This window comes from Podarcis pityusensis (assembly GCF_964106645.2).
Source record: "Podarcis pityusensis genome assembly, chromosome: 5".
Classification (NCBI taxonomy): Eukaryota; Metazoa; Chordata; class Lepidosauria; order Squamata; family Lacertidae; genus Podarcis; species Podarcis pityusensis.
Genome location: NC_138032.1, coordinates 44,849,391 through 44,875,672, shown reverse-complemented (window position 1 = coordinate 44,875,672; position 26,282 = coordinate 44,849,391). Strand labels below are relative to the sequence as shown.

Below are 26,282 nucleotides of genomic sequence, written 5' to 3'. Positions count from 1 at the left end.
ATAAATTTCTAGAAACTTGGGAGAGAGAGCAGAAAGGTATAATCAGTCATGCTTCAAGGACAGGCTCTCTGCAATTCCCTTGATTGTTAACAAAAATCATATGGTGTTGCTCTGAAGCCACATGCCCCACACCCCCGTTTTCATACCAGCAAGTTCTTTAAATTTCTGTGCTATGGAACAATATTTTTTTTTACCAGATTGCAATTAAAATTTACATACATTTTGTGCCTTTTCTGAAAACTGGGAATCATGGCCTATGAGTATGAAGGTTCTCATGCTAGACTCTCAGCTTCCAGGCTGAGAGAAGGGAAAGTATTGAGAAAGAAAGCCAATGGGTTCCTCTAGTAAATAGCAGGCCTAATACAGGTTCCTAATGCTTCACTTCCTGCGGCACCTTTCAGAGTTGTAAATATTTGCTCACATGAAATCAAGCTTCCCAGCTTCCCTGGATTTAAGGCCAAGAAGCATCCCTTATGTTGTATTTACATCATTTCCTAGGAAGTTCAGAAGTACCAGCCCACTTTCCCATGCTAGTACTCACCGTACTTCCTTTTGGCTGCCATGTTTGATCATCATGTCTATGTACACTGACCAGATGTCTGTACGCTTCGGGTAGGTGCTCAGGGTATTCTCAAAAACGGTCTTGCCATACTCCAGATCACCAAACTGGAACTCCAGCTGCGCCAGCTTTGATATCAGATCCAGATCTGCAAAAGTGCATTTTAGAAGTGTTCTTCTGGCTAGTCATCACTGCCTCTGCTTAGAGTTCAAGGATGCTGTAGTTACTTTGGCAATAATATTAGCAAGGAATTGGGGTTCCATGCTACCAAATTCCCAGAGTAGGCAACAAAGCTAAAATTATGAAACACCCGACCCCGTGTTTCATAAAATGTGCATTGTTCATTGTGTTGGCAATTTTTTTATTGTTTGGGTTTGCTTCAGTGCATCGGGAGGGAAAGAAATGAAATTATGCAATCAATGCAAAAGGGTATTTTGCATTCAATCTAGGCCATGAAAATCCTGTCTGAATTTCTCAAGCCATTGGTAAAACTGCAGCATCCAGGAATATACAGTCCTTTATATTAACTTTGAAATCTCCCCATGCCCCAATCCCTAACTGATTAACTTTGAAAAGTATTTTTTTTTAAAGGAAAGTACCAATAAAATTATTGAAAGAGAATTTGCTAACAATGGCTACGGATATTTTTAGATTCACAGCACATACTGCATTTCCTAGATATTACCTGTGTACTGCATAAATAACCAACATGATGTTTAGATGCTAATCATAGGAAAGAAGAGCGAAGTGGTTCTTACGTTCTTTGACTGGCAGGCACTTCAGTGCACGTGGGAGGAGCTTATGAGCTGCCTCCACCAAGCCTCTTTTCAGGAGAAAAGTGGCGTACTTCACCCACACAGACTTTTCTTGACGAAAGCGCTTCAGCATTGTGTTGTACAAGTCATCAGCTTGCTGAAAATAAAAATCATAGGAGAGAAGATCGTTCAAACCATGGAAACACACTTTAAATCCTGTGGTTCTCCCTTGCCTTTGTACGCTATTCACAACTGTATGTATCTTGGAGTACAGAACCCAACTCATGGGCCCCAGAGAATATTATGCTGCCAACAAGCTAGAGCAAGAGGCAATGTGGTGGTACTGCTTAGATGAAAAAGAGGAACGTAGGGAAATCAGCCTGATGCTTGTCCAAAATGAAGGAAAAATCCACAGCATGATAAATCCACAGGGTAGATGGAAGCGCAGGATCCAGGTGGATCAACCACGGTGGGCTCTTCCCAAGAACAGAATGAACAAGCAATTTCCCTGCCAGACTCAGTGAGCAGAAGTGATCTTTCTCTCGGCAACACTGTAAACCCAGCCTCACCTTATATTTCTCAGAGCCACTGTAGATGTCTGCCAGCTGCTGGAAGACCTTCAGAGGCTCGTTGTACTGGATGGCTCTTTCGAAGACTTTCATTAGAGCTTCCTCGGTGCCATACATGTTCTCCAGGTTCAGCAGTGCAACCCACACATTCAGCTTCTCTTGCTCCTCTCTGAAAGAAAGAGGGACCACAAATAACCACCCTACCTACACATGGCTCAACGCTAGCCTTTTGCTCAACAAATCCACCTGGAAGAGAAAGCAGGAGATCTGACTGGACAACGTCTGTGAAGGGAGGGGAGAGAAAGTAACAGAATTGCCCACTTTGTTCTGCAGGTGCCCCTCCCACGAGATAAAGCCAAGCTAAGCATGCATGGGCAATAGCAGCTCATCAACTAAAAGCTAAAAATGGATGATAAGGGGAAGCAGTTCACCTAAAGGAGATGGTTTTATGGATGATAAGGGGAAGCAGTTCACCTAAAGGAGATGGTTTTGAGTGCCCTTTCTGCCACAGCTCTTGCTTTCTCTATCTCCGTAGCCTGAAGGTGAAAAGCCATGTACTGCAACCAGAGGATGGAGCTGTCTGGGTTGCCAAGGAGCAATCGGTCAAAGTCGTCGGCTGTCTGAGGTTGCCGGCTGGGATCCATCAGGGCAGCTTCAAGTTTGGAGAGTTCCTTCTCTGCCTTCTGCTTCTCGAGCTCTTTTTTTTTCTTTGTCTGCTTCTTGGTCTTAAACAGAGGGCCAAGACAGGAGAGGAAGCCAATTAGTTGAAAAGGATAGAGAGTTTTGCGAGTAGGGGCATGGCTCAAAATTCAGCTGCATATACAAAAACATTCTTTTCAGAGCAACACATTTAGAGAAAAGGAACTTTATACGGATAGTCTCTATAGACATAGGTATATATAAATAAGTGATCAATGAATCCCAGATGCAAGCCTAAAACACAAAAGGCCTTTTGCACAAATTAATTCCTGACATAGAGCTAGGCTAATTTTAGAAGCAAAACACTGCCTTTGTACTTTCTAGGCCAGCAAGATAGTACTTCTCTTAAGAGGCCTAAGTAAACAGGATTGCATACCAAGCACTATGCAAAGCAAAATACATTGAGATACTCTACCGTGGACTCTGTAACATCGTCGTCGTCTTCTTCGCTGTCAGAGCTTTGCTCCCTCTGGTTCAACATGGTCGTATCCAGCACACTTAAGCCTTCCTCCCATGTAAAGCTGGCTGAAACCTGCAGCCTTGGAACTTTCTTTTCCTGCAGAAAACACAATCAAGAAAAAAGCCTCTATTTAGAAACACACACAGCAAGCATCCCACACAAAGCACGAACAATGCTCCAGGCAGTCTTTTACCTTAGATTTTGTTGCACACTTCTTCTCTTCTCCCTCCTCTTCTTCCCGATAGTAGACCTCAACACCACTATCATCATCTTCAGGGCAACGAGTTTTCTTCTTTCGTGCTTTAACCTCCTAAAAAAAGTTCAGGTACTGCAGCTTAATTTTTTTAAAAAAATAATTAACATTTTGTGTGTGTAGTTTGTTTGCATCGTTGGATAACTGTTCACATCAACAGTGGGGTTAAAACCCCCTTTTCCAGGATAAATACCTGCTCACTTTCAGAGTTTCCCCTTTTTCGCTTTCTTGGCTGCACGTCCTTTTCACCAACTGGCAGTTCCAGGGACTCTGGGATAATGCTTGGCTTCCCAGTGTCTTCAGGAAGGAGAGAGAGCTCTGCAAGGTTCTTTTCTTTATTTATACTGCAGAATGAGTAAAAGAGAAGGGGCAGAAAGAAAGTGGCAGGAGAGATAAGGAACTGCTATAAACATTAAACCTACACAGTACTTTCTTAATAGTAACACAGGCTTTAACATTATTCAACTTGTTGAGCATCACACCAGCACTCTATGGTAGTCATTATAATTTCCATTTCATAAGACAGCGAGCAGAGGAAAATATAGAAATGCTTTCCCCAATACCACCTGTTAGCCCACAACTGTTGTGATATCTGAACTCTGGTCTCTGTTGTCCTGTGAACCATAATGTCCTCATGTGTCTCCGCAATATTTTCCACCCCAGATTCACCCCTCTATTAGGAAACATCACACCTACCTGAAAACCTTGGCAGTAAGAAACTGGCCGGCATGTATGTATTTTGCACACAATGAATTATCCGAGATGAAGAGAGGAGAGATAAATTGTGGTGGGATTTGACCCACAACCGAGTCAGACAACCTGCCAAGGGGGAAAAAAGATAGTGGCATATAGTAACACAGGTTTATTTTGCTCCTATTGCAGACCAGCTTTATTTCTTAAAAGAAAAATGTTATAAGTGAAATGGTGGACAAACTCAACCCCACCCCTCATTGATTAAAATTTATTCAGATTGTTCAGGGTTAGGTAAAGTTGCTCCGAGATGGAACAATTGGCCATTCCTGACTTCCAGAACTATAGGCTCCAAACTGCTTTACAATTTATTTAGACACCATTCCAACAAAAATTCACAATGTGGAATTCGCTTTTTTATGGTCAGCAAGGGAAACTTACCCAAAGAAGATGCCTGATGGAGTGATGGATTTGACATAGCCTCTGACAAGCTGACCATTCTGAAGATCATCGAGGGATGTGATTTCAGGGTCTTCCACTTTACAATGGCTCTTGGGATTTATCCTATAACAAAAATGGAGAAGTAGTGAAATGCCCTATTTCTGGATAGGCTTCTTTATTAGAAAGGACACTTCTGGTGACTGCAAAGCGGAAAATCCTGACAATATAGTAAAAAGATCTCCATATCCATAGTACAGAAACTATTGCAACATATGCGAGGGTTTTAAAATGCTGACAACTTCTATCTCCACTTTGTTAATAAAGAAAAGTAGAGCTCTAGCTGCCCTCAAAAAGCTTAGAGCTTAGAAAGCAATGAACGAAGTAGAAGTCCTAGTGGGATTTCTTTACTTCCCCTGTTCTTAAGAACTGGACACAAAAAAGTCAAGAACAAACAAGAAACCACAGTATTCTAAAAAAAATTCAAGAACTCAAAAACAGCAAGCAACTTTAGCAAACGAATCAAAGGACACATATTTATCTGCTTTGCAGAATCCATTTATCTGCTTTGCAGAATCCATCCAAAATTTTGTAGTTGCACTTTAGGCCCAAATGTTAGGTTCCCTCTTCCTATGTCCCAAATAGCAGGGCAATTTATGCTAATTTTGAAAACCTGTGCAATAGGATATAGAGTATTTTCTATTATTAATTATTATCATCATCATTATTATTTAATCTTCTCCCCATCTAAATTTAGAGTGTAGATCCTTACCTGGATTGTCGAAGGGACACTTCCATTTTTTTACCTTCACTGGAAAGGATATAGCACCTGTATGCAGGAAAAAGAAAACATGGAACTTTTGAACGTTTCGAAAAGACCCTCCCCACAGAAAATATTGGGATTAAATTAGTTATGTGATAACTGCTCTTGGTCATGGGCTTCATGAGGGCATTAAGGATCTAAGAGAACCAATGAAGCTCTAGACAAGGAAGGATTTAGGGTTAAATGACTGTCAAATAAAATTCCCTCAGCTTGTCTACAGACATGATTTTGCATAAGACTCTTACCTGACAATTTTCCCAATGCTGAACATTTCTAGTGGCTGCTCAGCATATGAATCACTCAGGTGGAAAAGGCTGACTTTCCCCTTCCTTTCAAAGGGAAGCTCAACATTCAGGCCAACATGCGGAATCACCTTGCTCACATAGCCTAGCGTGATGGTTCCTTTCTCCAGAGAGTAAACTCCTGTTCAGGGGTGAGGAGGTTCAAAGAGATCAAGTCAGATATTATAATACCCCACTCCCCTATGGCCTACTTATACAGTACACTTAAAGGTTGTCAGGCTGGATCCTGAACCCCAAGTGCATCTACAATCAATTCCCACATACGGAGGACCTAATCCAGTCCCTAGTACAAATTGCACCAGGAACTTTACTGGCACACAGGGAAGGACTATAATTCAACTTCTAATAGTAACAAGGAAATATACTCTCGCTGCCTTGCACATAAACACTGTCTTTCAAACTTTGTCAGAACCACCAGGAGAGACAAAAACAGAACAAGAAGAGCAGCCTTGTCAGATCAGATGAAAGCCTCTACGTAGTCCAGTATCCCATTCCCCACAGTGGTGAGCCAGGTGCCTAAGGGAAGCTTGCAAGCAGGATATGAATACAACAACATTCTCTTGCTTGTTTCTCCCAGCAGCTGGGAACTGCAGGAATACTGTCTCCAGCGCTGGAGGTAGCTCCCAACCAACATGGAAAGGGTTGTAGTTCAGTGGTAGAGAACAAGTGCTTTGCACACAGACGGTCTCAGGTTCAAGTTCTGGCATCATTAGGTACAGCTGCCTGAAACCCTGGAGAGCCACTGCCAGTCCATGTAGACGATGCTGAGCTAAATGGACAGTTGGTCTGACTTGGTATAAAGGTAAGTCCTATGACCAACAGCCACTGCTCAGCATTTGGTTGCTCATCCTCTAGTTGTGCCACTTTCCTGATGTAAACAAGCCCCTACTACTAAAGGCATCATCATCAAGAGCTACAAAATGATTACTCATCCATTCACTTTGACTGGCATACATCCTGGCCCCGCTTTCTGCAAGCATATTAACGTGTATGGAGCTCCAATGCCACAGAGGTATTTACATGCGTACAATGTGGATAAGAACATGGGGCTGTGTGTGTGAGAGAGAGACAACACTGGAGTAAATGGAAAGCCCTTTCATGCTCAAGAATTCCATGACACATCTGAAGCTTTTCACATACAAGGAACTACAGGATCAGAGTTATTGTGAGCATATAGAATTGGGTTTATAAGCCTCTGATGACTAGATGGAGGGTGACCGTCATTGGCTGTCTCTTTCTGGGATCTTAATGTTGTGGCACTCTCTTCTCATCATACCTGTAAGTGACAGGTGGAGCTTAGTTTCAGTGACATCAGAGCCGGTCACCGTCGCAGCCAAAGCTTGTCCATTTCTGAAGTGTTTCCCTGCGTGTTTTAAGACCTGTTGTGAGAGAATGACCTGATCATTACCATCATCCAACCACTTAATTGTGCCTGTGAAGAATTCCCCACAGTGGTATGCATGGGGGGGGGGGGAAACTGGGCTAGTGTTTAGCTCTTCATAAAAACCATTTTGAAATAGTTAAGGTTTCAAATTGTGTACTTATTTGGGAAATGCCCTGAGAGAGACCAGAACATTTCCTACACCTTTCCAGTGAAAATCTGAACAAAAAAAGCCTTGTACTCCTCTTATCCTGAAAGAAGCAACCCTTGCTGTGACTGCTATTGACTATGTAAATAGGCTTTTATGTGGCTGTAGAATTCTTAAAGCTTAACTTGGACAAAAAATAACAATCCCAAGGATGTATCCTTTTGGCTTTGTAAAGACTAACAAATTTATTATGGCATATAGAGGTTATGTCATAATAAATTGGTTAGCCTTTTAAAAAATGCTTTCAGACTTTGTTTGACTAACATGGCTGTGTCTCTGGTAATAGCCAGAACAACACATTTCTAACATTTTAATGCTTCTGTTTCTTTACTGCAGATTTTCATGTTATTGAGCGTAGCTTCCTGCAAGAGTCCTGTGCCCTTCATTCCTTGGCAATTACTTACCGTGGGTCGAAGGGAAAGTAGCAGCTGTTGAACTCTCCCTCTAATGTTAGGGGTGACCTCCACCTCCAGCCATTTATTTGCTGCAGCGTACTAAGAATAGAAGCAAACAGGAGAAAATAAAAAAACTCTTCACTAGAAAAGAGAGTCCAGTTTTTACCATGCATTCCCTGGTAATAGATCCTATAAATTATTCCAGAATTTCCACATCAACCCCCCCAACCCAAGTGAAACAAGAGCTTATGGACACACATACAACCACACATTTTGGACACTATACCCCATTGGGAAATTGCATCAACCCATAGTATTCTGAAGCATGTCATGCTTCCCAAATCTACAGTGAAGACTGGCCCAACTTTTTAAAATGAAGGGGGAGGGGAAAACCCTTGCCACGCAAAGGTAGAGAAGTCTTAGGCCTCACCTTCTTAACAAAGCATGTCACCGTCTGCCCAGGCTTAAAGGGTTTCAGTATTTCTTCCGGATTGCCATCTTCTGGACCCAGGGCAGTTTTGCTTTCTCCAGACAGCTCACTGATTGTAAGTGGAGATTTATTTATTTATATTTATTTATTGAATTTATATACCGCCCTATACCCAGGGGTCCCAGGGCGGTTCACAGAATAAAATCAAGATATAAAATCACAAAATACATAATAAAAATAAAAACAACAGCCCAATAGCGCGCACGCACACACACACACACACACACCAGTTATGCCCTTAGCTTCTTTGCTTTGACATGTCATTATTTCCCCTGTCCCTGATCAAAGTATCTCCTATCCAAGCTCATGTAGAATACAGGACTCCCAATTTTAGGTTGGCAATCAAAAGCAAGGGACATAGTGCACAAGACACATACCAGGATGTCTATTACAGGACTGGTAAATTCTCAGCAAGGATGCTGGAGATATACAGACATTTCCCATGATTTAGAATGAATTGGCTCTGAGTAAAAGAGAGTTCACAGAACAAGTTTTTGCATGTCTCCTACTGCAGCTCAATGAACTCCCACCCCAAGGAAATTGCTTGTGGGCATTGGAGGACCCTTGGGAATGCTGTGGGATATGGTTGGGGGGTTGAAGATAGAGAGGGGAAAGTGGTGGGAACTGCCTACTATCTTATCTGGAAAAAAGAGGAGCAACTTAAAATTAAAGCCATCATTCTAAAATAGCTTGATCACCAGACATGTTCTAGGCAGTCTCTATAGATCCATGTATCCTTAGAGGGCGAACAGCTTGAGATCCACTCCCTGCTCCCTTCCAATATTTCTAGGTCCAAGCATTTGCCAACCAATCCAATATTTCCTATCTGTAAAACTCTAGGCTGCCTCCCCTCAATGTATACTACAATCCTAGCACCCACCAAGAACTTCTCTTGTCTTCAAGACTTGAATGTTTTATTCGGCTTTTAATCTGTTGGGAGCCACCCAGAGTGCTGGGGAAACCCAGCTGGATGGGTGGGGTATAATATTATTTATTATTATTATTATTATTATTATTATTATTATTATTAAATGCCAGAATCATTACAATTAAGCAAATTGTCACTTGTGTCTAACATATTTGTGCAATATGTTCCAAGATGCAGAATTTTATGTAGAGAACCCCTACTCTGTCACTGACTAACATTCAGACCAGGAGACGCTTGGATAGGTGTATCTGTTAGCATTTAACATGTTGTAAAACCTCATCAAACAAAGTATCTAAAGGCTATCTTACCTTGGTCGGATGCTGAGCTCTGGGCAGGTACGGGTAAAATGGGGATGGGTGATGGGCAAATACCTAAAAATTAAGAGCAGATTAGCACATCATCCTTACTCCAGTTGTAAGTGGCCCTTCAGCATTTGATAGTTTTTCAAAGTTCCCTCTTTATCTGCTCTAGTGGGGGAAATAATCACTCTCTGAGCATGCAGGACTAAAACTGGAAGGAGTCTTTTCCACACAAAAGTGAGTGTTTCCTTAATTTGCCTAAGTCCTGCTTCTAGAGTGAGTGGGAGGAGAAAAGCCACTCTGGGTAACCTCTCTCCAACAGAGAATTGCAAGTTGCCTCCTCGTCAGCTGTAGATGGAAATGGGTCTATATCCAGGTAGGAAGAGAGCCAAGTGACTATGCTTTAATTGGACTGAAAATTAGTAACAGGGCAATAAATGCATGAGGACAACACTTGCACTTAGGACACAGATCTGGAAAGTTCTGTGCCTGCTAGAACATTGAACTAAAATTTGATAATTGGCTAAAACTCAGAAAAGGCACTCAGAAGCTTGGGGGGATCTTACCTGTGATTTTTAATGTCTTTGCCCCCAATCACCCGAGCAGTCAACTGCTGTCCAACTCTTAGCACTGATGTTGGAAAGGTGCCTATGGAAACTTTATCCAGGATTTGGGATGCATGAATGGAGCCGATCAGCTGATCATTAATTGCCACTAGGACATGAGTAGGCTTGATTGACTTGACAGTTCCTTTGACCACATCTCCCAAGCACAGCGAGTGATTCACAATGGCCGAAGTTTCCCCAAGTGTTTCAGATTCACGCCGTGACCTGATTACAGCCTTTCTCTTCTTCTGATCTTGAACAGCAAGTAAGAGCCCACAGTCACCTGGCTGGAGAGTTTTCAGAACCACTAGGACCGACTGTCCCACTTTCAGTTTTTCAGAATCAAAGCGGAAAGTGTCATTGAAGTGGGAAGCCACAGGTATGGCAACCAGCTGACCATTTCCTACCAGTGAAACAACTGCATGCTCTGTAGCCACATGCTGCACGATGGCTTGGTGCTGAGAGTTCTGTTTTAACTGGAAAACACAGAAATAACATCCAGAGAAAGTCACTCACTCACACACACACACAAAACCTGGTACAGACTTCAGCAGCCATTTTGGCCCAAGGCTTAAATCGATTATTTAAAAGCATTCCTGACAGATGTTTTACCCTCATCAGAAAAACTCCAGCAATGCACTTTCCAGGGAATTTCCAGGAAATTCTCAGGACACAACATTTTTTCGTTTTTAGGCCCCAGCTGAATTCCTAGGCAAAAGCAGAAAACGCCAACACTCCCTGGGGTTTTCTCAGATGTGTGCCTAACAGGTGATCAATTTTTCCTAAGGATCAAATAATATTGAAGAAGTTGCAGCTTAAACCCAGTTATTCCTTCTAGGACACAGGAAGGGAAAGCTGCTTCCTCCTCCTCATTATGGCCCCCTGACATTTGAATATAAGCTAACCAATTGTTTTGGTCCCAAGGACTGTATTCACCTTTGCCCAGTCCTCCAGGGGTCATATGCAAGTGGTAATCAAGGCTATACATCACTCTTGTACAGACATACCGATATCTCTCCTCCCCACACTGTGTCTACTTTGACTTTCTCTTTGCTGCTGCTGGAGGCAGAAAAATTTGACTAGGAAGCAAAAACAGCTCTCTGGCGGGTGGGTCAACCACCCCTGGCTTAGTTATTCCATTGAAATCTCTTCATATGTTGCTCATTTCTATGGTATTCTATGAACCTCTCTTCTATGACTCTGTTATTAACCAGCTACACAGGTTAGTATCCAGCATAAAAGCCAATTCAGGCTAATCATACCTTCTTAGGCTTGGGGGACAGCAACTCCTCTCTAAGCGACACATAGACCTTTGATTCTAGGGAATCAATGCAGAGAACCACAGCTCTTGTTTTTTCACCCTGGGCAATGTTTTTGCCTTTAAAAACAAACAAACATGCACCATAAGATTATTGCTTGATATAACTGGGGCAAAATGAAGCAACTGCATTTCAGTATTTCAGTAAGAGACACTATTTATTTATTTACATTACATCACTGATAGCTGAGTCAGGAGAAAAACCAAGAATTCACTCAGGTCTCAGACACACTTCTGCTGCTCAGACTGTTCAAAAAGACTCCACTTTTTGCAATCAATTATTTGTTTCCAACCCAAAGAGCAAAATATAGTATATCAGGACAAAGTAGACAAGGGGGGAAAGACCACAAAGTATGTCCTACCTCCAAGGTGACTATGAGTAGCCATTATAGTTAAGCCAGAAACAGAGGTGCTATCAAATAGTGCTGAACCATCAGTGTTGACTTTGCGAGCCGTTAGCATCAGCCTCTGCCCAGGTTTTAATTCACAGACTTTTTGAACCACACCAACATCATCTGAGGATAAAGAAAGAACTAAGTCCCATTTGCAGCTTGATGTTTCATCGCTGAACTATCACACCAACATCATCTGAGGATAAAGAAAGAACTAAGTCCCATTTGCAGCTTGATGTTTCATCGCTGAACTATAGAAAGTCAGAGTAAGTATAAGAAGGATTAACTATTAAAAATGAGTGGATTCCCTTATTTTGAGGAATTATGCTCTGGTGCCTGAAAGTAACTTTCTTACTGTATCTTTAAGTCAATATGAAAATGGAAGGGGAAAATGGGGTCTTTTAAGCTCATAGCAAATGAGCCAGTCACCCAGAAATAAAGTGCCAGTCAAAGAAATGTAATCTTTCTCCAACTGCAAGTTAAGCAAAACCCACTTGGCAATCACATATAGCAGAAAACCACCCCAAGTGACTAGATGTTTTACCTGAAACTGAATCTTTGAACCTCTCTTTAAATAAAAGTTTGAAAAGTTCCTAGGCCTCCTGAATTCAGACAAAATGTTGAGAAAAGGTGCTCCAAGCCTGTTCCCCAAAACCAGGACGCTCACATGCATCCACTGTGTGTATGTGGCCAACACAAGGTTTCCATGGGCCATCTTTTATCAACATGACAGCCTTTACCTCTTCCACTCGTGATACTCTTGATCTCCTGCAGCTCCTTGAAGTATTTGTGCAGCAAACAGAAACTCTCAGAAACAGAATCCTCGGAGGAGCACTCAGACACCTTCAGGGACAGCAGGATGCGTTGCTTCTCCTCGTCAATGCTGGTCACTTTGGCAACTACAGTCTGACCTACCACATAATGGTCTTTGGTGTCTGTCACAAACTTGTCACTCATTGCCTATAGCAATTAGGAGATAAGAACCAATTAATACTGTTCCTTAAGAGTGCCTTTGCAAGAGAGCTATCAACACCACCAGCCTCAAGACTTCCAGAAAGGAAGGAATGCAATCAAAACAGTTCCAGACAAGAAACCTTTTACCTAGGCTGAGTTAGAGACAGCTCTATTAGCTACTCATGCTAGCAGTCTAATTAACATTTCATCGCTAGATTGTTTGCCTTTCTAAGTAAAGACCAAAGGTTGCATTTTCAGCTAGCTGAAGATCTTTGGATAACGTTCAATGTGTTTTAAAAGTCGAATTTGTTCTATAAACCTCTATTCTTTGACAGTCAGCTGATGCTAATAAATTGGGAACTGTGCCATGTACTACTGCTCTTTGGGGAATGCGACAAGTGTATATATGGATCAGCACAAGTGCTTGAATGCTCTTTGGGGGCATGGCTATGGATGGTTGTGCCAGAAGCGGTTTAGTCATGCTGGTCACATGACCCGGAAAGCTGTGTGCGGAGCAATGCAGGCTCCCTCGGCCTGAAGCGAGATGAGCGCTGTACCCCATAGTCACCTTTGACTGGACTTAACCATCCAAGGGGTCCTTTACCTTTGCCTATGGATGGGGGCCATCTTGAGTGCCTGCATTTCAAAACATACCACTAGGAAACAGCTTCTCTCACACCACTTGCAAGCAGGAAATTCCTATGTATTATTTTGTGCCCTTACTTCCAAATCCATCTAGAGAACTCATCTCATCAGGAACTTTTATCCTTGAGTAGTGCAGCCTAAGAGATTATTTCAACTAGAAAGCACCCCTTCCTCAACATCTGCGAATAAACCTATTTTAGTAGGGACAATGCAACATGCCTTACCGACTTGGGTGCCAGCCCTGTCAGACCATATGGAAACTCCACAAACACACCATAAGGCATGACGTTTCTCACAAAGCCAGTCAGCAGCAATCCAGGCTGGATGTCTGAAAAGCTCTTCACCACCCGTTCCTCCTCAATTGCTGAAATAACCGATGGCTTTCTGCTCAGGGTCTAAACAATGGGTCAAGGAATAAAATTGGGGAGAAGAAGCGTACTGGTAGTTTGGTTTTATTTGGCAGCCACAAAACAAGCATTTCACCAAAGCCTATCAACATAAAGGGGGAGGTAGGCAGACTGTTATAACACAGGGGATGTAGGACATAATAGTGCCAAAAAGTAAGATCATGTTGCAACCAACCTCCTGATTCCATTCAGATTCTGCAGGGGGGGGGGGAATAAAACGTTCTGTCAGCAACAAGATTCCACGGGATCCCAATTCGCAGGCAGCCATTTAAAAAAAAAAAAAAAACTGAAGAAAGCAAAGGGAATAATTGCTTCATCCAAAAACCAAGGTGGTGAAGATACTAAAGGCTACAAAAACCTTTGCTCACTTCTACTCTCCCTCCATCTAAAAAATCTTCTAAGACAATTTCTTTCCTTCAGACTGCATAGACACAGAGAGGTAAAACTGACACAGAATCTTTGAAGGTCACTTGTCTGAGAGACAATATATGCAATGCAATGCAATGCAAGTTAATGCTGTTGTACAACATAAAATGGCTAAATGATTTCACCAAGCTTGGCTGGACTTTACAAGGATACAACATGACCTCCCTTGTCATGGAGGCATAACACTCTGTGGAGAATATCATCTGCTTTAAGGCAGGACCACCACAACTTGCTATTAGACACATAGTCAGAGAGATGATTTGTGGAAAGGTAGGCAAAAACATTGTCCGGCAAGATTGTAACTTCAAGGCCATCTTCTTTTTTCCTCAGAATTTTTACATCAACAATCTGAGCAAGAGAAAAAAGGCAACACTTTTTTAATACGTGGAAGACCACCACCTAAAATGCAATATTCCCAGGATAACAAGGTTTCTCAAAATGCAAGCAACTTAAAAGATAAAAGAAAGAAATAATCTCAACAATCAAAGTTAAAGTCTAGGAGCATTTTTTATTTTTTGTAATAACTTTTTATTGGGTTTTATAAACAAGGATCATAGAAATAATAATCAATATAAATAAATAAACCAGTTCTTATTTGAATATAACAAAAATAGCATAATAAATCTGCAGCAATATCTACAACAAATAGTTCATTATTAATGGTCATTGTATAAGTTCTTGGTTTGTGAATTTCTTTTTTAAAAGGAGGTGGGGAACAGGATAGAATATAGTTGACAGATAACATTCATCATCGCATCGCTAAATGCCTAATCAGCTGCCCTTCTGGTTGTGCTTAGATTAAGTAAGTGCAATAGTCATTTTTACTTAGATTATCAATGAAACAATATAAAGTGTTGGTATACTGATGAACACGGGAGGGGAGTTCAAAGTGAAGATAATAATTTATGTTTAAATTTAAATCTAGACCAACCAGATCAAGCATTTATTCTGATGTGCAGAACACTTCAAGTTAGAATAAATGGTTTAAATCCAACAGAAATGCTCCATGTTTGCATGAAGTAGTACTATAATTGGGACCCCATAGCACAGTCCTTCTTAAGATATATGATCTGATAATCTGATCATTTTGTATGAAATAAAACCCAAGTTAGAAATATCATAAATTCCTGTCTTTGCTCCTAGCATCCTCAGGGGAATGTCAACAGGGAAAGGGAAGGGACATCTTTTAGAATAAATTACCCGTCCGGTTTCGTATGTTACTTCTCGCTTCTTTGAAGTCTTTTTTTCTCCACCATCCTCAGCTTGTGCTTCATTTGTCAGCTTGAATGACAGCAGCAGTCTCTCCTGCTCAGGCTCACATTTTAAGACAATCACTTTGACCACCTGATTGGCAAAACAAAAGAATCTTCATATTGCAGGCATGTTCACTCTCACTTCAAAAACAGGACCACCTGAATGTGTCCCCAGATATCCCTCTACTGCATCCTATCTGGGTCCTAACCCATTTCCCTCCACTTTAGCTGGATAAAACATGGAAGTTCTGTAACTTTCCACTGGCTTTATGCATCTCTCTGTGTTAAAGTAACAAATGTAAGTCATTTTACTAGTAGTTCAAAAACTTTTATTTAAATGTTTTTCAAGAGAGGAAGAGAGACTACTGCTATGTCCTACTACATAAGCATATCAAGGGTCCTGCGAATTCAGTAACAATAATCTGCCATTCATCTTCTATCACTAAACAAATGTATGTGCATTAAAGATGTTATGCAAATCTGTTATGCAAATGTGTACAGCTATTAACTAAAAAAATTATATCAAGGACAATCAGACTTTTTTACTTTTACCCAGCTTTTACCTGGCCTGCATAAAATGTTTCTTGAGGAACAATTGAAGGTGCCCCGCCGAGCTCATTTTTGGGGACAAGGCCCTTTATGTCGTTGTAGAATTTCACAATGCAGCCAAACTCCCTAGCACAGGCAACAAAACCATGGGTGATCAAGCCTGGCTTTGCATCTTCGTAACTGGAAAGGGCAGGGAGTTGGGAATTGACAAGTGTTCTCTTAAGCGTCAGAGCGAGTTTCCTTGCTTCAGGATTGCAGGAAAGCACCTGGAGGAGAAGAAGAAACTGGAATTATGTATGCCAACTGGCAGGAAACTACAATTGAACCAAAATGAAGGAACGTCCAAAATGTCAGCTTGGAACTCATGGGATCAGTCCTAATACAGCTTAGAAAAATAAGGGCTACAAAAGGTTAGGAGGTAGCTGTCAGAGACAGAGCTCATCCTGTAACAGGACCTGAATAACACTTCTTTAACTATTCAAAATAGGCATGGGGAATCTCTGATCTGCAAGCTAAATAGGCCACTACATGGGTCCTAATGTGGCTGACAATGTCATTTTCCCAAGGCACACCCACCTGCCCAACACTTGATGTCAGATGATATCAGATGTGGGAAGGGTAAAGACATATTTGTAAAGGAGCAATTCAGAGCCTTAAAGTGTGCTCTCAGCTGTTCCGAGGCAAGCAGGGCTTGCATTCAGCACCTTTAAAATACCAAGTGGAGCCAATCCCTTCTAAAGTTAGCAGCAATCATCTGATTGGTGCAGACTTCAAGCCCTGCTGGAAGAAGTTGCACTCAGAAGTTGCCTACCAAAAGCAGGGCTTGCAGTCTGTGCTAAAGTCAAGGACGTCAGTGCTGAAGTCAGTGCAAAGGAAGAAAGGATTGTAATTTTAGACTCTTAAAGGTCCTACTGTGGGATCCTCTCTTTAATTGGTAATGTTTATTACTTCACTTTGTTAAATACGTAGCAAGCCAGCTTAACTGAATTGGGGGGCTCTCCTGCTCATTTTGCTGAGTGGGGCCCCAGAATTCTGCCGCAAACTCCTGCCTAGACGGAAACACTGTCTACATCTCATCCTGTGGGGCTGTAATCCTACACACCTGCCAGCAAGTCCCACAGAACTCAGCGAGCCTGACTTCTGAGTAGGTAAAATAGAAATATTAGAAATTAAGAACACATGTCATTGTCCCCATTTTAGATTCACTACAACTCTGAATAAACTAGATTGAGAGATAGTAACTAATCCAAGGATTACACAGTAAACACAATGGCTGAGAGGGATTCTGAACCTAGGTTTTGCACATCCAACCTAATGTTACCCACAGAACCACAGCAGCTCTCATTATAAAGGCAGATTATTGCATGGAGAAAGCCCCCTTGGTCTCTCCTTGCTAGAGAAATCGATAAATCAGGGCAAAGCGGTCCCTTACAGAGAGTTCTTACCCGACACCGGACAGTGCTTCCCACACTGTATTTCTTCTCTGGCTGTTTCAGAAGCACATCTGCCAGATGCAGTTGGGGAACCAGGCCCTTGATGTGCTCAGTCACCTTTACTTGCATGCCAAAGGGCTTCAGAGCTAACACCGTGCCCTAAAGTCCAAAAGAACGAGGGATCAGAAAGCAAGAAAAACTAGTACAGAAAGAGGAGATGCCCTCCATCTAACTTTGAGGTAGTGAATGTGGGGCATTCCAAATGTTTGACTCCAACTCCCATCAGCCTCAGCCAGCGTGACAAACAGTCAGAGGTGATGGGAGCTGCAGTCCAACAACTCATTTGGGGGGAAGGTTGGGATATAAATTGGGCAGCCATCTGGAGGGCATCACATTGGCTACCCCAGCCCCTAAGCGTCCCTCTCACCTCAGCTGCTACTACAGTGTTACTTAAGAACCATTTTGAAGGGAAGAGAGATCTAGCTTTCAATAATTACATTTCCCCTTGAAGCTCATGTTTATTGTTTTATCATACAGTTTAATTGATGCTCATTATTTAAATCTTTTGATCTAGACTGCCTGGCAAGGTTTGCCTAAAAATCAGCATATAAGTATCTAAACAAAGCATGATTACACAGACTAAAAGATAGGCAAATCCACTGCACGTAACTTTGTGAAATGTAGCAGAAACCAGACTGATTTCTGTACAACTAATGCAACGGCTTTGCTAGGCTACAGTGAAATTAATAGTGTTCCATTAATGTCACACAGCAGGATTTAGGTTCAAAGATGCATTAAGCACACAGATTAGCACACAAGGACAAAATTGGACCAAAGCCCTCGCCTCAGGTTTGTTCAGCAAGATAAACAAGATTCCAAGGACATTTTTTTCTCTCCTTGAACTTACTTCCACCACCTGTCCAGGATGAATATCATGGTATCTCAGGAATGGAGCCTCAATAATGTGTCTGCAAACAAAAAGAAGGGAAGTGAAAATTGATCTGTGTGGTGGAAGAGAAACAGATGAAAGAGTAAAGAGAACTGATTCTCCCCCACCTCCAATTCTTCCTCCTGCCCTTCTAAACAGGTCACCAAGTGAGCTTCATGGCCAAGTGGAGATATGAACCCTGGTCTCCTACGTTCCTGTCCTGCCACTGTATACCATACTGGCTCTTTTTATATCTGTGCTGTCAGTATGAAACTTGGTATATATGATCTAAATGAGGTAGGGTATCATTGGGCTAAATATCATTCACATTGTGTGCCATGATCTAGCCTTGGTGTACATGGGGTGGGTTAATGGCTGTGCCTGGACAGAAATTCATCAGATGCTAGAAAGGACCTCAACAGAATTTCATTTGTAACTTAAGTAGCAAAACATCACCTGAAGGCAGAAAGTTTGGATACCTATGGAACCAATTTTTAAAATGTGCAAATGCAATCCACTGCACAGGTGTGCATAATGTAGCCATCTCAGTTGTTCTGAAAGCAATGGGACTTATGACCCAACTGAAATGTATTGATTATCTGTTAGGCATAAGGAAGTTCCATCTATGCATAGAATTTAAGACATGGAGATATGCTTGAAACATGAGTATATAAAGACACGTCACAGATTGGTTCACTCAAATTGCACTCTAAAGCTTACTGTTTGAGAGACACCACCACCACATCATCCATTGGGCTGTACTCAATAATTCGGCATTTATGTTTGCTTCCAGGCTTGAATGCTGCAGGTTTGAAAGATTTGGCAGTATCTGAAAGATGTTTTATCTGAAAGAGGTATAAAGGTAGTGCAGAAAATGAAGATTAAATTATAAATCCGGACAGTTTTCTAGTTTAAGATTAACCCTGCTGTAATCCAGAAAGCAAAGCAAAGCCTAGTTTCTGCATCTATCTGATTCTACCTTCCAATATGAATTACAATGTGACAACAGAGGTTATGATTGCATCTAACAAGGGTGAGCAAACAACAAAGGAATCTAGAAAAGCTCTTTGCTACCTTCAGACTCTGGGCTCTTCTCCAGGACAAATTAAGACATCATATAACACATTCACAAACAGATGCCAAGACACATCTATGTATTGAATCGGTAACGGGCAAAATGCTGATGTACTGCTCTCCAAACATCAGCCATGATGGTTGAAAGGGTCTACCTTCCTACAAGGTGCAATCAGCATCGAGTTACTTACATGTGCAAAAGCTAGGCAGCCACCATCCAGCTTGAAGATGGCACCAGTCTTTTTGAGAAAGGTCTCAACTGTGGAGTCTGGAACTACCCTGCCAATCTGATCACTAGACAGCTTGCCAAGTTGAGTGCCAGGCTGGAGGAAAACTGGGCGCAGAGATAGGCGTATTGCCTTGGAGGTAGGATTGTTGAAGAGAATGCATGCTTTCACCTGGAGGGGAAAACACAAAAGGGGGGGTGAGATGTTAAGTTTGTAGGAAAAATAGGGAATGTGCTGAGAATGGTACTTTACTTCTCTTAAACATTCTAGCCTCCATGACTATGGCGAAACCATAGAGAGATGCACTTGTTCAATTCATATCTTAACCAAGTCCTGCAGCACCACCTTAACACAATTTAAGCCTTGCTATAAAATCACTTACCGTCTGACCTGGTGAGTAGTTTCTTGTTTTTGTAGAAGTCATATGCATGTAGTCCACAAGTCCAGAGAAGGAAGACAGAAAACTGAGAGAAATTCCAAAAGGAGTCACCTGGAAATATTCAAAAGGAAACAAAAATTGCCCTGCAAGATGTAAAATTAAACAGAATTTCTCTGACAGATCTGAATATTAAATGAATATTGAGTTCTAATGTGGCTGTCATGAAATGTAAATGTGTTTTATGGTTTATATGTATTATATTCTTATACGTATACAATATTAATGATTCTTTTGCTAGTGGCTCCAAATTGTGTCTTCTAGTGATTTACAGCACTAGAAGACATAATTTGCTAGTGGCTCCAAATTATGTCTTCTAGTGCTGTAAATCACTAGATTTAATAACATTTTAGGGTGGTAATCAACCAAGTCCTACTCAGAGTAGACACATTGAAATTAATGAACCTAAGTCATGTCCATTAACTTCAATGGGGTGGCTTGAGTAGGGCTAATGTTGAATATCACCCTATAGAGATTTTTTAAAATCTAGGTTAAGCTAGAAGAAAAAACAAACCAAAAACCTCATATGGTTCAGACACAGGGTCATAGATGTTTCCAACAAAAAGCCTCTACATTTGCAATTATCCTTATATTTTAACCAACCTCAGTAGTCAGACTGGAACAATTCAAAGCTGTGAAAAAGCGGGTGCATCTTCTGTTTAAAATGCAGATGTGGCCCGACTTCCGGGGTGGCGCCATCGGCAATGGCGGACTCCCTCTGAACTGGCGGGACCAGCTCCGCGCGAAACGGGTCTTTTCCGCTACGGCGAAGCGGGGACCCTTTTAGAAATCACAGGCGGATGAAGCCTGTGACCATGGGACTCGGCGGGCACCCTTGGCGCCCCCCAACCCGCAAAGGAACCCATTAACGGGCTCCGAAGCGAAGAGGGGGAAGTGGCGCGGTGCTGTGAGTCAACTGCTTTTTCCGTGGAGCGAAGCCGCATAGCCGTTGCCGGAGAGCGCTGCCTTTTTCCTGGGACAATTTGGCATCTAAAATAATCACCCGTGAGTACTTAAACTTTGAACAATTGGACTTTAAATAAGGACTGGCAAGTAGAAAGGAATTGGACTTAAAAATTTACTTCAATTTGGTACTGAAACGGGAAGGTCTAAACAGGAAGTCAGCCTTCCGTTTCTTTGTAAACAGAATAAAGCAAAGACAACGTAAACTAGAGCTCAGAAAATCTCTTCTAAAGGATTGGCTTTCATCATTTAAAATTGTTGAACCCCCCCCCTTCGGTAGCAGGAGAAGAAGGGGGATCTTTTTTGGACTGTTTAAACCTGCAGAAGTGGGTTTAAAGTAAAGTAACTTTCCACCGTCCTGATCCTGGAGCGGGGTGTCAGGACTGATGTTTGAAGCTCATTGACCAGAGACAAATGCTTTTGACAGATAGCTAAAAGAAGAGTAACATAGTGATTCCACTGTTTCCTTTCACATTTTAAAGGAATAAATATTGACAAAATATCTTAAAAAAGAGACTTTGTTGCTAAATTTGTCCTTAAAAGAAAGAACAAATAGAAGTTTTCCCCCTAGAGGGAGACTGTGAAACTGTAACTAATTCCAGGGAGCTTGCAGCTGTCACAGATTACAATCGTGGGAATAGACTTGTGACCTTGTAGGACAATGTATTCAGAAGCTCTGTTGCGTGCTCTCTGTAAAACAAATGCCCTACTGGTTCAGTTAAATGAGAAGACGGATTTGATGACTAATGCGGTCAGAACTTTTGAACAGGCAGTGGGAAACTATATGGAGCCCACCCAGGAACTAAATCAGGAGTGTGCCCTGACAGAACAGATGAGAGGACGTTGCTGAATCTTGGGCGCCAGAGATGGAGGGAGCTGTGGCCCTGCAGGAACATGAGCTTTTGGATTTGACAAATGAACTTGGAAAAAACCAGATTTGGAAAGATAAAGTTTGGATTGGTTTGGAAATGGGGGGTTGGATTGACCCCCCTATGAAGGGATGTTTGGACTTTCCGAGTCTGGCAATGGGCCGTGAGATGTTTGGAGCTGTGGGGGCTCTCAATTTTGGAGGGATTCTGAAACATGTTCTTAAATACCATATGGAGTTTAAAGGGGCTGATTTGTTGAAAAGGGTCAAAAACATTACCAAACTGGAGTTCCCACGAGGGAAAGGAAAATATGAAGAAGAGCCGCGGAAGGGACATGGAAGAGACTTAAGGGCCTCGGATATAAGGTTACCAGGTTAATGCGCTAGATCAATGGGAAAAAGGACTGACAAAACCCGGGACCAGGAGGAAGGGACGCTGGATGAAGATTGGATTGTTTTTATTTTTTTTTATTATTTTTTGTCATTAGGATTGTTTTATAAAATTGATGAATGTTGGAAAGATGTTGAAATGAAATTACTTGGCTCTAGCAAAAATGTTTAAAGAATTAGGTAAGAATATTATGGTTATGAGAAGTTGGTAAAAATAAGATTTAAGTTTTAAGTTTTAAGGTTTTCTATAAGATAAGATGAAAATAGATTAAGGTAATGTAATGACAGAATATTATGAATTATGGAAAGGATTTGCTGCGATAATTATTAATTAGGATACAAAAAAGGGGAGGAGGAGGAGGTCAAAGAAAGAAGGTAATGAAAGTTGAAAATTTGAGAATGATGGATTTTTATTTTTTATTTTTCTGTTTTGTCTTTTTTTTGTAATTCTAAAAAAAAAATTCAATAAATATCATTTTAAAAAAAATAATGCAGATGTGTTAGAGAATTTATTAATTTCACTGTACTTTTCCAAGAGAGAAGAAAATAAGATTAGTAAATTAATTCGTAAAAAACAGCTTACCTCCTGAATCTGGGCTTTCACCACCAGCCCAGGTAGCAAATTGCCAAGGGACCAGTTTTGTTCTTCTGTGGCAATAGCTGCAGCAACCTCCGACTGATCAATGGCCATGCGGATTATCCGCCCACCATTCTTTACTTCTTCAATAAGGCAGTTGAAGTACTGGCCTATCTTCAGCTCAGTCCCTAAGAGACCAACACATGCAACTATCATCACTTATCAGCAAAGCTTTGACATTACCTTTCTATCACTATGGCCATTATTTCCTGGCACCAGCTACTTCTGAAATCCTTTCACATGTTCATCACATTAAAAGGCTTTTCATCCTAGACTGAAATACTCCACCTTGCATAAAAAGCTTCCTAAACAAGAGAAGCCAGGCAACAGCTGGCCACTTATAAGTTACTGTACAATGATATGTACTCAAGAATCTCTCTCTCTCAAACACACACAGACACAGACACACACACACACACACAAACATTGGGCAGTAAATTCTGCCTCTGGTAACTCCCAAATCTAAGATTTTACAGTTCTCTAAACCACCCATTTGCTTCTCCCCCTGCCTTAAACCCAGTACTCCTAAGTATAGTTATACCTTTGCTGGCTGACTGCAAGTAGGCCTTGGCTTTCTGACGAGGAATAAATGCTTTTGTTGCTTGGATGCCTATGTCAATAAGGTAGCCGTGATCTTCCACACTAGAGATGCAGCCAGAGAGCAGCTGTTTGGAGAAGAAGTGTAAGCTTAAAGGAAATTTTATCAGACTCCTTGTTGTTGTTCCTCCCTCCTCAAGCACTCAAGTTTCCCTGAAAAGAAACAGGACTTTGGGCTTCCACAAATGAGACCTATACCCTTCACAGCAATATTAGGACAAGATATCTGCACCTGCACCTGCTGAAATTCTATTCCCTGCATTCTTATAAAAGGCACAAGAACATTTTCCCATATCAAATCACAAAAAATTAACAGATGATATGTTTTGAGCTCATCTGATGATGCCCATTGCCAGGTTCCCCAGCTACTGAGGTTAGGGTATGTGATGATACCAGAGAGGTTCTTTTCCATGGAAACCCCTCTCTAGGTCTGTATACCTGGCACCTACATGGATGACTTTCTGGCACCAAGTAAAGGCATTTTTATTTATCCAGACATCTTAATTCATCACACTGAGTTTTTATTACTGCTTCTTTCAATTGTTACTTTACATTTCAAAGCTATTTATCTGCTAAAGTGTTATTAATTGTTGTAGTTTTGTGCTTTTTATTTTGCTTTATTATATTTTATTTTTTGTAAGCAACATGACATAATTTTGAAAAGGCAGGCGTAAACAGATAATTCATATGTTTCATACCATGCCTGGTCTCAGAGTGGCAGCATTCAAAGCCTTGTTGACATCTTTGGGGTTGATTGTTAGCTGTATACTCTGACGACCTGTAGTAGTCTTCTCCACACCAACCACAGCACATCTGACCAGCATTCCTGGGGTAAAGAGATCTGAGAGAGAATTCAGATCCTGCAAAAAGATAGTTTAATGGATAAAGACTAAAATAAGAAACATATCAAAACGGCAACAGCAATATCTAGTCACTGACTCTGAAACTTTGGCCAAACAAAATGTTCTGCTGTAAGCAATACAACTGAATTTTTGAACATGCTACGGAGGATGTTGATTACTGAAGGGGTTGTGATACAGCCATTTAACTATTCAAAGCTTATTTCCTCCAAAATACAGATGGCAAGCCAAAAGAAATTCATGTTACTGGCTGTGTGGAGACCCAATGCAGGAATTCGGGGCCAGAGTCTAAAAGGGAACTAGCCAGAGGGAATTTCTAATATTTCCTCTAAATTCTGCCCTTCTCCCTGAGGATTCCCATTTCCCTCTCCTTCAGACTTTTCATATGTTGTTTCCCTAACAGGATTTCTTGGCTTTTTGGGTGGCATGTCAAGTGTGATTTGACAGCAAAACAGAGTCAGATAAGAAATTTTTCTCACTGCTATTCCCTCTGGCTAGGTTCCCTTTTAGACTCTGTCCCCACAGTCTGCACTGGGTCTCCACACCGACCCTGCAAGATCCCTTCACCCAACCACAAGTCTAAAACCTCTGCCAGAATAGCTTCAAGTTCTCTTTTCAATTTATAACGTTGGCTTCGCCTCATACACTGGGTTTTTCCACAACTACACCAATATGTCTTCACACCCAGGATAAGGTAATCATTCCCAGATTTACCTTTCCCCTCACGATGTATTCATCACACCTCTGCCACCAATTTTGTGGCATTCGTACAGAGCCCCCGGTCATTTCACCGACTATTGACCTGTACACCACTACTTTATTCTTCCACTGCCACCAATTTTGTGGGGAGGAAACCCAGGGTTCCCCGGTGAAGTATTAAGTTTCAGTCAGGTAGAGTTAACAATGAAGATTAAAGTTTATTTCAAACACAAACAAGTTTTAAAATATATTCGAAACGCTGTCACTCTATTGCCTCGCAGTCTTGTCCCCGTCTCTGACTCCTCTATCCCCCCTGCCCAAAAAAAGAACCAAGCGAACTAACTGTCAAAACCTCTGGGCTGAGCCTCAAAATCAGGTAGGCTCTGCCTCCGGACTTTCTTATTGGTCAACCTATTAACCCTTTCTCTCCCTCAATACAAACATATCCCCAAAGAATGGGCAAACACCACAGCATATGTTGTTCCAGACTGGAATGGGATGTGTCAATCAAAATCTAGAAGTGCTTTTTAAAAAAGGTCTACCTTCTTTCGTTTTTATTCAATTCCAAAGATATTAATTTCAATGCACATCCTCCCATTCTTGCAGTGTGCAAAACACTAGGCAGGGCACTCCTGATGTTGGACTACAACTCACATCAACTCTAGCTGTAGCTGTTGCGGATGGCTAACAACATCTGGATGGCCTCAAGTTCCCCATCTTGGCACCAAAGCAAGTCAGGTGTTGTAGGCAGCTCTAAATGGTCTTCTACAATGTAGACCTCTTCAGGACAGAGCAGGAAACAGAGGAGGCAAGAGAATGCCCTGAACAGAAGAAACCTGCTGCTTGGTGGTACTTGCAGAACCCACCAAACAACTACGTAACACACACACCTTGTCTTACCTCTAAGTGCTCATCTGTAGCCACCTGTTCATTCAGCATCTCATTGTAGGCATCACTTATACGTGTCACTTGCACAAATCCAGTGAGCCCATTGGGCAAGCTGATCACCAGCTCAAACTGATTAGACTCTTTCACGCATCCTAAGAGCAGTACCCCTGCAGTGAGGGACTGTTTAAAAAACAAGGACAGGTAATAAGCAACTTTCAGAATCACTTTTTTTCTCCTGTGTTCTACACAACTGGACTGTCCCCCACAGGGGAAAAAGGTATAATGTTAATAAAAGCTGTAAGTCCCCTTTTTAACAAGACCTAAAAAAATCCAAAGAAAAGCGGAAGGGGAAAATTACACCACTGCCTTCTGCATGCTATGAATTATCTCTCAATACCACAATGATGTACAATCTACTCCTGTCTCATATGCTACTATTTGAAGTGGTACTACTTATTATTGTGTAGTTATTTGCCACAGTGTG

At 41.5% G+C, this 26,282-nt stretch overlaps 1 protein-coding gene across 2 annotated transcripts in view; it reads right to left on the bottom strand.

The window, feature by feature from the left end:
* PDCD11 (programmed cell death 11) overlaps positions 1-26,282 on the bottom strand; it is a 30,283-nt gene that overhangs the window by 1,221 nt on the left and 2,780 nt on the right. For both annotated transcript variants that reach the window (XM_081006138.1, XM_081006137.1), the window contains exons 4-35: positions 25,811-25,978; positions 24,050-24,211; positions 23,296-23,419; positions 22,701-22,882; positions 19,843-19,950; positions 19,425-19,631; positions 18,880-19,004; positions 18,139-18,199; positions 17,244-17,390; positions 15,813-16,064; positions 15,197-15,340; positions 14,150-14,344; positions 13,388-13,558; positions 12,305-12,524; positions 11,535-11,687; positions 11,117-11,232; positions 9,816-10,330; positions 9,259-9,321; positions 7,963-8,071; positions 7,542-7,631; positions 6,825-6,927; positions 5,492-5,669; positions 5,196-5,252; positions 4,427-4,549; positions 3,992-4,114; positions 3,489-3,639; positions 3,236-3,352; positions 2,998-3,138; positions 2,358-2,608; positions 1,884-2,052; positions 1,318-1,471; positions 542-707 (exon numbers count right to left, since the gene is read on the bottom strand). In XM_081006138.1, the coding sequence (XP_080862264.1) occupies positions 542-707; positions 1,318-1,471; positions 1,884-2,052; positions 2,358-2,608; positions 2,998-3,138; positions 3,236-3,352; positions 3,489-3,639; positions 3,992-4,114; positions 4,427-4,549; positions 5,196-5,252; positions 5,492-5,669; positions 6,825-6,927; positions 7,542-7,631; positions 7,963-8,071; positions 9,259-9,321; positions 9,816-10,330; positions 11,117-11,232; positions 11,535-11,687; positions 12,305-12,524; positions 13,388-13,558; positions 14,150-14,344; positions 15,197-15,340; positions 15,813-16,064; positions 17,244-17,390; positions 18,139-18,199; positions 18,880-19,004; positions 19,425-19,631; positions 19,843-19,950; positions 22,701-22,882; positions 23,296-23,419; positions 24,050-24,211; positions 25,811-25,978 (5,045 nt within the window). The remainder of the gene's footprint in view (positions 1-541; positions 708-1,317; positions 1,472-1,883; positions 2,053-2,357; positions 2,609-2,997; positions 3,139-3,235; positions 3,353-3,488; positions 3,640-3,991; positions 4,115-4,426; positions 4,550-5,195; positions 5,253-5,491; positions 5,670-6,824; positions 6,928-7,541; positions 7,632-7,962; positions 8,072-9,258; positions 9,322-9,815; positions 10,331-11,116; positions 11,233-11,534; positions 11,688-12,304; positions 12,525-13,387; positions 13,559-14,149; positions 14,345-15,196; positions 15,341-15,812; positions 16,065-17,243; positions 17,391-18,138; positions 18,200-18,879; positions 19,005-19,424; positions 19,632-19,842; positions 19,951-22,700; positions 22,883-23,295; positions 23,420-24,049; positions 24,212-25,810; positions 25,979-26,282) is intronic.